The sequence below is a fragment of the Mandrillus leucophaeus genome, unplaced genomic scaffold (genome assembly GCF_000951045.1).
Source record: "Mandrillus leucophaeus isolate KB7577 unplaced genomic scaffold, Mleu.le_1.0 Scaffold233, whole genome shotgun sequence".
NCBI lineage: Eukaryota > Metazoa > Chordata > Mammalia > Primates > Cercopithecidae > Mandrillus > Mandrillus leucophaeus.
Window position 1 is genome coordinate 3546980 of NW_012102399.1, and position 12785 is coordinate 3559764.

General features: G+C 39.1%; 1 protein-coding gene across 2 annotated transcripts in view; it reads left to right on the forward strand.

The window, feature by feature from the left end:
* The first annotated feature begins 5075 nt into the window (after nucleotides 1-5075).
* The window catches only part of JPH1 (junctophilin 1), a 79148-nt gene continuing 71438 nt past the window's right edge, over nucleotides 5076-12785 (forward strand). For both annotated transcript variants that reach the window (XM_011981983.1, XM_011981982.1), the window contains exon 1: nucleotides 5076-5832. In XM_011981983.1, coding sequence (XP_011837373.1) covers nucleotides 5102-5832 — 731 coding nt within the window. In that variant the 5' untranslated portion in view covers nucleotides 5076-5101. The remainder of the gene's footprint in view (nucleotides 5833-12785) is intronic.

Below are 12785 nucleotides of genomic sequence, written 5' to 3' on the forward strand. Positions count from 1 at the left end.
GACCGTGTGTCCACACTCAGGGGAGCTAGGCGTGAATGTACCTGGCCGGCGCCAGCGCTGCGCTGCCACCGGGAGGGAGCGCCGCCCGGGAGGGTTGGACTGGAGAGAGGACGCTGTCACTTGAGCCCGTCACATTACGTTCCTGATCCCTCCCTCTCCCGGCTGGGTTTGAAATCGCCACTCCCGTGAAGTTAGAGCGAACACCCTGAGCGGGTGAGGCTGGAGGTCCGTGCTGACCGCTCCCCGGATTGGTTTCACGTGGAATCGTATTTCGCTCCTGGTCCTCTAGTAGCCTAAAGATAGAAGCCAGAACCCCGTAACTAGGATGTTGGGGAATTGTACCTTATTTGGGGGTGCATTTGGAAACGTCCGAGTTATGGGAGCAGAAAGGCCACCTGATGCAGGTGGAGTTCAGAGTGTGAGAGTTCCTAGTTTTCATTCCATTCCTTAAAATATTGGTCTTAAAAGAGTAGCAGTCTTTGCTGACCTGGAGATCTTGGACAAATTACTAGCAAGATATTTTAGAAATGGGCAATGAAGTCTACATTGAAAAAAATACAATTGGCAGGTGTGTTCCTATGCTGCTAAGTTAGCAGCTACTTTACTCCTGAGAATGGCAATACTGAAACAGAAATTTGTATTATGTATGACCTAAGCAGTATGCCTGGCTGTGAACAAAGATCACCTTCTTTTAAGATTTAACAATATTTGCCAAAGGGATTGTGTATATACCAGGACAGAAGTTCCTCTTTTATTAGGAAAAGTATACATTACTGAAACAGGTGTCAAAACCTGATGAATCTCCTTGTGTAATACGCTGAGAAAGATATTCATGAATAGCTCATGCTTTAGCAAAGTGCATTTCCCGATAAACATAATCATATTTAGTTGAAAAGGGTTGTAGGAGGCGACATCACTTTTTGGAATTAAGCAGCTCAGAGTTGGAGGATATTAAAGGGATGTAATTAAAAGTTTCTCCAGCCCACTGCAACCCCATTTATACCATTGCTTATATAAAAGCTTACACAATTTGTACACTTCACTTAGTCAGAACACTTGGGCCGTGTTTCAAATGCAAAATGGCAGAATGGTAGAACTTGCTAAAAAGGACATCTTTTCATCCTACAGTATAAATTAAGTGTATGGTTCTCATGGATTAAAAGAAAAAAAACGTTCTCTAATACTTTTCTGTGGGGCTGAGTACCGAGTTTCACAATAGTTAATTAGGACCCTTAAATGTTCTGAATGGGCATAAAGTACCTGGTTGACAGCGCTATAAATATATTAGTTTGTGACTGGATTTTGTTGGAGGCCCAGCTCTACTGTATAACTAAATTCCATGCTCAAAAGTAGAAGGCAAAATTTATTTTTTTAAATGTGTGCATTGTTTTATAATCTTTTAAGAAGGCCAGGGATGGTTCTCTTCAGTTTTGGAAAGTTGAAAATAGTCTCCTTTTAAAGATGCTATTCATTAAACACACCCTCTTGGTTTAGAGTATTCAGTATACCTAGTAATCAAAATATATATAGCACAGTAGAGGTTGTCTGTGTACATGTCGTAGAAGCCCAAATAAGTCTCCAGAATGATTTTATGAATAATCTGCCTTCAGTTTTAAAATAAACTTTAAAAAAAAAAAAACTTAAAACTTGGCATCATGCTAGGTGGTACTGTGGTTTTCTTCTTCTACCAAAAAAAATCTAATATGCTACAGTTAGGAAGAAAAACCTTAAAAATCACGGCTGAATGTCTACTCTGTGCTAATGGATTTTCTGCTGTCTCATATGTAACTTTATTTAATTAGAAAGTCCTCAATCCTAAAAGGGGAGTCTAAAGCAAGTGTATTGCTATAACTTATTTCATACAAAGGTTTTGGCCAAAATAGGAATATCACTAAAAAATTAGCTTCTTTTCTGCTGTCCTCACTAAGGAGTTAGCTTGTTTTTGTCTCCACTCTCCCCATGGCCACATGTCCATCCCTGTACACCCTGTATCAGATTCAGGGAAAATCTGATTCTGTGTTTTTTTGTGGTGACATTAAACTGGAGGAGGAAGGAAGCAGTAATTTCATGTGAGAAGTATCACTTATTTTATTAGTGATTTGTGTATGATATGTTGCTGAAATAGAAACCCCCTGAATATCAACAATACGTTAGTCTCATACTCATGAAATCCAAATCTAGGTGCCCAGAATTTTTTGTGCTAATTCTGATCTGTACTTTGTTTTTTCACTTGCCGTAAAACTATTGAAAATTTCTGGGAAAACATAATGTTTTGTTAACTAGATGCATACTTGCACATACCCATTCGGAGCATATAAACTGAAGTTTGGCATGGTGCAGTGCAGATTTGACTGAAACTCCTAAACTGGATGCCTTCCACTACAAGATTGTGTAGTTAAAACGACTAAATCTTAAAAATTAGCTCCCAAATGAACACAGTTTAAAACTGGTAAAAGTAATTTTTATACTTGTGAAATATGCATCTACATTTTAGGAATCAAGAGGAACTAATTAGAACTTTATTTGAGCAGCAGGGAGAAGTTGGAACCCACCTGCTTCATAAAGAAATAGGCCCTTTTTTTTTCTAGGTTCATTGACTAAACTAAACCTATTTTAAATTTCAGATGAACTGCTAACAGTTTGACTGTAAATTGATTTCTAGCAATTCGGTGGAGGAATTCTTTCATATACTGTGATTTAACAAAATGGGAGAGGAATGTGGCCAATGCTCTTGTCCCCCCTTCCCTGTTTGACAGTTAAGCAGAGACTTAAACTTTCTAATTATTGCTGTTGCCTTAAACAGCTTGGATTTTCAAGCCATACTTTTTTGGAAATTCTAAATACTGTACTAGTCATATTTTTGAAGATAACAGTTTAAGGAAACTAGCTGTTAATTTTCCATCAGTGTTAAACATTTACCAAGATGGTATGGTTGTATTTTAAAAGTGTAGATACTTATTGATATCAAACAACATCTCTGCAAATTGTTCTAGCAAAATTAACTTGTCACTCTAGACAAAAGTTAGGAGGATATGATTACAGCTTTCTTTTAACCAACAAAATATTAAAAATAAGGTGGTTTATTTTAGTATGTTCAAGCCAGATTGTGAAACTTTCATCCTAGAATTTAAATTTTACCTGTCTAGGCAAAGGAAAAATCAAAGTCAAAATTTCCTAAGAATTCCATTCCCATTCCTGTTGAGATGGTGGTATTTGGAGATGGTCAATATTCAGTAGGAATCTTCTTAACCTGGAATGTTTTACATGACTATCTTATCCTCTTGGGTTAATCTTTCGGAGAAAACTATGGGCCACCCACCTCCTCAGAAGTTCATAGATGTCAGGTTAAGACTTCACATCTACCCAGAATATGACAGTTAGAGTACCAGACCCACTTAGTATTTCATTGTATATCTACTATTGCCTATGTCACCTACGTCAGAATGAACAAAAAGAGAAGGTAGTCTTGAAATTGGTCAAAACTGTTGACTTGGGAGTCGTTATGGTTTTAACTTTTAAGTGCAATGAAATAACCAGCCATTGTTAACACAGTTATATAAAACCACTAACATTTTTGCTCAGTGTTTTAAAAATGAATGTATGCCATGCAGTGGAAATCTGTACATGGCAATATAAAATGCAAAGTGACTGCAGGGTAGATCTATATAATCAGAAATGGAAAGAGGTCAAGACAGACTAATCATTATTTGTTTTCTATGACATTGTGAATTGTTATGAATAACACAGAAGTAATTACATTTAAAATTTTCCAGATAGCTTCTTTTGAGGGATACTGTAAATTAAAATTTACCCTTAATTAAAGGAAATGGCCTTGATTTTGAAAAGAAACTTCTAAATTCCCTAATTTAACATTCATTTCCTCCTAAGATTATTTTAAAACCTGTACCAGGTTATTTTTTAATGTCTTTGTTTATTTAGTAGCAAAATATTCACTACAAATGCTTTAGATGACAGATTATCCTGAAAAAGCATAATATTTGTTGACAGAGTGATCTGGTATCAACATTGTAATAGTGTCAAATATACCTTTTCTCTGAGATGAAGTCCAAAATGGTAACAGTAAAAGATTTCATCTGGCCTTACATCAGTTTCTCCAAGGGTAAAGGGTATACCTTTTAGCCACCATAGCTTTTTAATGTCAACATAGTCATCAAACACCCTCTGTCCACAAACACAGACCACAGGACACATGAGAATTTTGTGTTCTGGTATGAAGTAATTCTGCCCTCAGGGTGCTTCTAGTCTGTGGTGTGATTTACAATGCAGTGGCAGCTAGGAAAATCCATAGAGGATGCAGAGATTTGGCAAATGACATGGCACAAAGCTTTGACCTTTTCACTTAGCAGCACAAAAATGTTAAATTGTTCATTTTTTTTCATAATAGTTCACTGTATTCATAATATATATTGTGGTTGTCAATTCACTCTTAGCTCAAAAAGGTTCACCCAAATTCAAATGATAATCCTGAATATTCAACAGTTTTCTCTACACTAAAAAAAGAGATGCTGAATGTAGCAGAAAATTTAAGACGTTCATTTGATGACTGTGTCCCAAGTATTCAGATTTAAGCCTCTGTGCTTTTTGGAATGTTATACTGACATAGGCCTAAAAGTCATTTTTTAGAGTTTTCCAGCTAAATTAGTAATATTAGAATAAAATGTACAAATAGAATTCATTTCATATTCTCCTGTTTCCTTGTCTTCTTCCTAAGAGGAATTTTTGATGCATTAATTTCAGAGGAGAATATTGTTTTCCAGTGTTCACTTTTTGTATTAGAAAGTACTGGTTTTTCTCTGAAATACTTGCATAAATTTTTTAATGAAAAGCAAAAATTATCTGACTACTGGAAAATTCTGTGCAATGACATTAAAACCTTACCCCCAAAATTACAGGGCGGGGATTCACAAGTGGATGCAAAGTATCCTCCAGGGTTGACTTGGAAATGGTCAGATTTGACCTTGGGCAGGCCTGCGCCAGTGTGCGCTGGATGGTGCAGGTGATTGCGCAGCTTCTGCTGCCGACTCACGGTGCTTTCTTGCGGTCTCTCCAAGGTACCTACCAGGGCCAGTGGGCCGGAGGTATGCGGCATGGCTACGGAGTGCGCCAGAGCGTGCCCTACGGCATGGCCACGGTGATACGCTCGCCGCTGCGCACCTCGCTGGCCTCGCTGCGCAGCGAGCAGAGCAACGGCAGCGTGCTCCACGACGCCGCGGCCGCCGCTGACAGCCCGGCTGGTACCCGCGGTGGTTTCGTGCTCAACTTCCACGCAGACGCTGAGCTAGCGGGCAAGAAGAAGGGCGGCCTTTTCCGGAGGGGCTCACTTCTCGGAAGCATGAAACTCCGCAAGTCCGAATCAAAGTCTTCCATCTCGAGCAAGCGCAGCTCTGTCCGCAGTGACGCGGCCATGAGCAGAATTAGTTCCAGCGATGCCAACTCCACGATCAGCTTCGGCGATGTAGATTGTGATTTTTGCCCGGTGGAAGACCACGTGGACGCCACCACCACGGAAACCTACATGGGCGAGTGGAAGAACGACAAGCGCAACGGCTTCGGCGTTAGCGAGCGCTCCAATGGCATGAAATATGAAGGGGAGTGGGCAAATAACAAGAGGCATGGATATGGCTGTACCGTGTTTCCTGACGGCTCCAAAGAAGAGGGAAAATACAAAAATAATATTCTGGTCCGTGGGATAAGGAAGCAGCTTATACCAATAAGACATACAAAAACTAGGGAGAAGGTGGACAGAGCAATTGAAGGCGCCCAAAGGGCAGCTGCCATGGCGAGAACCAAAGTGGAAATAGCAAATTCAAGGTAAGTAAATGCAGGGTGGTTGGTTTTGCCGGGTTGGTCAGAACAATGGAGTATCAAATATTATGTTTGTCTGCCGGTGACATTGCTAAATGCGTTCTACAACTGCTAAAAAAATCAAAGGTGGAAAATGATTACACTCAGTAGAGTCAAAGTCAGAAATGTACCTGCACTGTTCTGCAACTTCCCATTGTTAAAAAATGTTGAAGGCACTTTGAGCTCCCCTTCCCATTCTAAATTACTTCCCTCATATTAAATAGCGTAAGGGAGTTCACTGAGACCTTGTGCTCATCTTCCTGAGCCCGGGAAGTTGCTGTTTTCTTTTCTTTTTTTTTTTTTTTTTCCTTGTTTTAAGAAGGACCTCTGAAATGCTGCCGTAGAAAGCATTGTGTTTTGTGTGCCAAAAGAAAATAGCAATCCACGTAGAAACATACCTACTATAGATGTGTATCTTTATTCAGATATTTACATTGGAGGTATGCACACCAAGCCTAGCTTATACAATTCAGATTCTATGAAGTCTTATAGGTAAAATTGGTTTTGAGGCAGCCACCAAAATCTACATATGGCAAAAGTGGAAAATAACATGAAAAAATCTGGCATGCATTGTTTAAAACAACAGCTATATGGGAAAGGCCAAGAGACCTACGAGAATCGCCACATTCTATGCAGAAGAGATTAGGTCACTGGTGTATTAAAAGGAAAGGGGTGGAGAGAACCTACAACCTGACATGGACAGATGGGACTCTCAATGTGCCAAGGTTGGAAGAAAGAAGAGCAGTAGAGAAGGGCTGGAGTGAGTAGGAGAAAACCGGTGAATAATAGATTGACAAGTGGGGTGTATGTGTGGGCACAGAAGGACTGTGTGCTTGAAGTTTTACCATTAATAGCTGGTTTCAGGGATCCAGCAAGAGGGATGGAGAAATCTATGGGGAATAAAGTTCTATTAGGGAAGGATATTATAGGTGAGACAAAAAGAAAAAGGTGTGGTTATAAATGGAAAATTTTATTTTTAGTCTTATTTATGTGGGTACTGACTAGCCACAGCTTTGTAAGACTTGAAGCATAAATTTAGCATAGAATGTTAAAAATCCTGTTTCTGCTTCAATAACACTCTTCCACAGAAGTAAACGCCCTTTTGAAACCACAAAATGTTAGTATGTCTTCAAGTTTTTGTTATTGGCATTGAATTAATGAACCTCCCTTTTTTTTTTTTTTTGGGGGAGCCATAATGAAATTTCCACTGTTCGAACTTTTTAATGTAAAAAAAAAAAAAAAAAATGGTGACATCATATGGTTCAACTTCTAGAGTTCTTTTTTTTAAATGCCCCTACTTGAAAAATAAGTAGGGCTACTAAATAAGGTTGCATTTTTTGCATTACTTTTAGATATAATATTATATATTATGTTAAAAGGCTTCAAGGTTTTCATCTTTATCCAAAACTAATTTCATTTCAAAGCTAGTATTTTTTGTTGATCAGCACAAACTTTCATGAAGGGTCTCTCTCTCTCCTGTCTTCTCTACTAGGCATCTTTTACTTCAGATCACAGTTTTGGATCTACTTTGCTTTTCAGTTTGCTTATGGATCAGATACTCAGCACATCTAATCTTGCTGGCTTACTTTTAGACCTAGTGATATACATGTTGTTAGGCCCTAACCTCTAATTTTAAATGCACACTTGGATTCTTCCATGTTGTTTTCTCGTTACAACTTAGTGATATGCTAAAGGCAGATCAGTCTTGGCAGGTGAAAAATGAACCTGTGCAGAACACTTTAATAAACAACTTGTGATTAGTTTCCATTGAAGGAGTTCATATAACACAAAGCGACTAGCAATGCAGAGATGATCTCTGATTATGCTAGTATCGTAAAACTCTCACCTAAGTCCTAGCCATGTTCTCTCTGTTGAAAGTCTTTTGGGGGTAGTAGTATTTCATTTGGGAATACTGTATTGTGTAGTTATAACCAAGAGATCTTTAGTTTAAGACCTTACACTTTTAGCCAGTTAGTTACTTCATAAAGATTTCACTTAGCTATGTTTAAAATGCTTAATTCATTATGCAAATGAAAGAGGCCAGTTACAGAAAAACAAATACTGCATGGTCTCACTTAATCAAATACTGCAGTGACCTGACTTTATCTAAAATGATCAAACTCATAGAAACCTAGAGTGAAGTGGTGGTTACCAGGGACTGTAGGGTGGGGAAAATGGAAGGTTGCTGTTCAATGGATACAAAGTTTCAGTTACTCAAGATAAGTAAGTTGTAAAGATCTGCACTACAACATTGTGCCTATACTTAACAATACTGTATTTTGCATTGAAGACTTTGTCAAGGCCCGGTGCTATGGTACATGCCTATAATACTAGCACTTTGGGATGCTGAGGCAGAAGGATCTCTCGAGCCCAGGAGTTCAAGACCAATCTCTGCAACATAGTGAGACCCCCGTCTCTACAAAAAATAAGAAAATTAGCGGGACATGGTGGTGCATACCTGTAGTCCTAGCTATTCGAGAGACTGAGGTGAGAGGATGACTTGAGCCCCAGAGGTCGAGACTGCAGTGAGCCGTGATTGCGCCACTGCACTCCAGCCTGAGTGTCACAGCAAGACCCTGTCTCAAAAAAAAACCAAACAAGAAAAAGAATTTGTTAAGAAGGTAGGTCTCATGTTAAGTGTTCTTACCACAATAAATAAAATACTGTTCGGATGACACAATCAACAGCTTAAAAATATTCAATTAACCTTCTATATTTTACTTACCTTCATTGTTTTAGTCATTTTCCGGGATACCTTACTATTATACAATGAATACTTCCAATTAGAGCTTTGTAACTTGTTTTTGGAGAAAGCAGTTAAAGGAATGACATTTCCCTTGTAATAGCTCTGATTTTAGAGTCCTACAGTCTTTTAAAACCCTTAAAAATAAGAAAAGATTCTTTCAAGATTTGCTGCCTGGAAGATAGGACTTTTAGCTACGTTATTGTCATTAACCATGGCTCTTTCTAATGCCAGAATTTCTACACAGTATCTGTACAGAACATCTATATGACTCCTCTGTGGTTGCTGTTATCAATGTTTTTGTTTTTAAAACTACTGAAAATGTAAGAACATAAGATGACACTCTTCCCACCTAGCCCAGTGCAGACAGAAGAAAAACTAGAAACTAAGTCTCTTGGCAGCTGCTGCTGTTGAAGTCACAGTTCATCATTAGCAACAAAAGGAGATGATCAATGAATAGTTATCGACTATTCAGTTTGTCCACCCAGTTGGTGTAAATCACTATTCTCGGCAACATAGTGAGATCACATCTCTACAAAAAATAAGAAAATTAGCCGGGTGTGGTGGTGTACGCCTGTAGTCCTGGCTACTCAGGAGACTGAGGTGGAAGGATGGCTTGGTAGAGAAGACTGAAGGCCCCCAGTTTCAGATGTGGAAAGGCCAAGAGAGAGCATCTCATCCAAGCCCCTCACATTCAGAGGCAGAGACTGAGGCTGTCCCCAAGATCCCAACACTCCCTGTAATGTTTTCATTTCATTTATGTTATTTCTTATGCTTTAGGGACTTTTATTTATTATTTAAGTCCCAGGGAAATGGACGCACCCTTGTACCATCATCCTATTTTATTTTGAAGCAAAGGTTCAAGTAGACTCTAAGGGAAAACAATTATATTCTCCAATAATGTCTCCAGGAGACACAGAATACCTACCATCTTTGGCCCGAAGATTCCTGAAAGCATGGTGGATCTGTGGACCTTTGCTTTGTTTTCTCTGAAGAGGGAGTTGTGTTACTCCGCAGTAAACACATACAGGAGGCTTGTTTCAGAAGGCTTATTACGGGCCCCTGTATAATTCCGACAGATCAAGGACTATGCGGATGACATAACAGTAGATAGTAGATATCACATAGTTGATATAGAGTATTTAATAGATTCCAGTGGGTTAACACTTAGAGTCAAGACCATAAGAGATACTTATAATTTACTGACTCCTGGGACTTATTTTTAGTCCTCTGCTGTACTCCAAAAGGCACTGTGTTTATAAGATTTACAAAATTTTATTTCCCTTTTGTCATAGTACTGAGGGTACAAATCATCATCTGGGATTGAGAGTGTCAACATTTTTTTTTTAAGAAATGTTCAAAAGGTGGAAGAGCAACTCTAAATATCTCAAGAAATGAGTATACCTAGCAGCTACTGAGACCGCTCCATGCCAGTAGCTGACATACCACCTCTAGTTCTGGATCCCAGCTGCTCTGCTCTTAGATGAAGGTGCTACTCTGACAGATAGATGTTAGAACTGGGGAGAGTGGAGCCAGTTCCTAAGCCCAGGCTCCATAGTATTTCCTTTGTGCACCTTTGATGGTAATTTGGCCAACCAGACCCTTTTGAGTAACTGGAGTGCTGTTTTAGAGCCCTAAACTATAACTAGAGCCTTATAACTTAGAATTGGATCCCCCAATATGCGAATTTACTTTCTAGAAACTGTAATAAGCAGAATCTGTTTTGGTAGAGGAGACAGAAGGCCCCCAATTTCAGATCTGGAAAGGGCAAGAGAGAATATCTGGTCCAAGTCCCTCACATTCAGAGGCAGGGACTGAGGCTCTGCCCGAGATCATCCCACCGTCCCTGTTGTTTGCGCTGTATTTCTTAGGCATTCAGTTTTCATTCCCTTAGCTTTTGCCTCCTTAATTCCTTCAGCTGTTCCTGTCATTTTAACTATTTCTCATTTCAACTATATTTCTCATTTCGCCAATTTTTACTCCATTGACTCTTATCTCCAATAATTCCTTAAATGAGATGTTCGAAGATGTCACTACTCCTTGAGAAAAATACTTTAAGAAAGAATGTTAAGGTAAGACATTTGGTTGAGAAAGCGAATAAGAAGTGACCCTTAGAGAACTCCACATCTGTGGAAATGAACAGATCACTTAGGAAGAGGTGTGGACAGAAGCAGAGCTTGGTGTGATCTGAATATTAGAAGAAATAATTATCTTGCAAGAAGATAGAAGATGTAGGAGAAGTGGGAGAGAGCTGGCCTCAAGCAATTGAGAACCACAAACCTTTGCTTGTACTGGCTTTGTTATATTAGATAAGAAGAAATACTATAAAGTGAGGAGGTTAGCAAGTTAATAGGTAACTGCTCCATTTTGCAAAATTTGACTAACTCTGACCAGCCTCACTTAAGCTAGTGAAGCTCATTGGTACTCAGCTAAGCAGGCTCCCCGTACTACCAGAAAGTGTCAGTGATGAGGATAGGTGGCCAGTCACATGGGACTCTGCTGCTCCTTTTGCCAACCTCTCCCTGTCCATTACTGGCACTTCAGGTGATGATCGGGGCTACCTAGACATGTAATCTTAGGAGGGAGTCTCTTTTGCTCCCTGTTCAGCCCAGAACTAAGGTTGGATGCCATGTTTGCCAGTTTTGGACTTAAACATAAAAATGATACATACTTTTCCTGTAGGATTTTTAAAAAACCATTCCCCATATGTTTGCATGAAAAAGGATATATTGCATTTTCACGCAGATCTCCCCTCCTCCCCCATACTCAGAATGGTTCAACCATGCCAGCTTGCTTTCTGTTGGAAAGAAGGTCTCAGCCCCTGTCCCTGCTCCCTCTGGCTGGATCCTCAGGCTGCTGGGTCCTCACTCTGCTTTAAGCCTAGGTCCCTTAGGTCTAAACTGATACTTAATTTCACGGTATTTGTTGAATATCTCTCACCCCAACTAGATTGGGAAGGATGGGCTGACTCTGAAGTCAGCTTTGCTCACTTTTGTACACCCAGCAGTGAGCTTAGATCAAAACACGTTAGTAAGTGCTCTAGTAAATATTTGGAGAATGAATGAATTAAATTCTCACGACTTAGGGTATGACCACTGCCAGTGCTCCTAATTTTGTTTTGCTAGGTAAAACCACATTTTAAGGATGGAAACTTAGCTCTCATAATTCATGCTATAGTCTGACAATAGTCAAGGAGTGCAGAAAATGCCAGGTGTGTGCTACAGGTACCCTTTTCCTTAATTAGATCAACATTGTTACAGAACATAACCACGGAACAAGAGCATCAGGTTGAGCCAAACTGTTACCTCTATTCTTTATAAGTATTGAGCTGGTCAGTGATACATATGAGAGATTCCCTTCCAGATGTGGAAACTCCAGGAATCTAAGTTGGCTTAGCTTCCATATTTGACAACACCAAAACATGTAATATGCCAGAATGCAGGAGCTTTTTTTTTGGTTGGGGGGGGGATTTTTCTTGTTTGGGGGTCATTTTTCTTAGGCCTAAAGAAAATCATTTAATTTAACACATAAAGTTGGCTGGGATAGAACAGTTATTCACAAGATCACTTGACTTGATTCACATTTCACTCATAAGTAATTAAAACCCAAAGTCAACTATGAGTCAGTGCACATTATGGATCCAAATTAAACTGACTATTACCAATATCAAAAAAAAAGCCCATTCTCTGCTAAGTTATTATAAAGGGCCAGGTCTTTGAAATTCTTAAATTATCCTCAACAGAGGGATCTTTTGCAAGTCAAAGCTGTTTATAAGCTGTCTTTATGTCTGTACTGTAATGATAGTGGTTGTATTATATTTTTAAACAGAAAGTTTAGATCACCTTTTCTATGGATTTTTTTTTTTCTTCTGGTGCTCTGGTTAATTTTCAGTAATTATCACAAGTGATTTTTACAGAAAGGGGAAATCCTTCTGATGCCTTCTGAGTCATTTTAATGAATAGATTGTTAAATAGTTAAAGAAATTTTAGAACAAAATCACCTAAAATGGATGGTGGTACTGTTTACTCAGAAGGATACCGGACAGGAAGGGACAGATTTAGGGAGGAAGATAAGTTTGGATATTTGCCTTCTTGAATTTCAAGATGCTAGCCCAAAAGATAATGGGGGAAGATGTATCTGGAACTCAGAGATTTGAGCTGTGCTTGCAGAGCTTGGA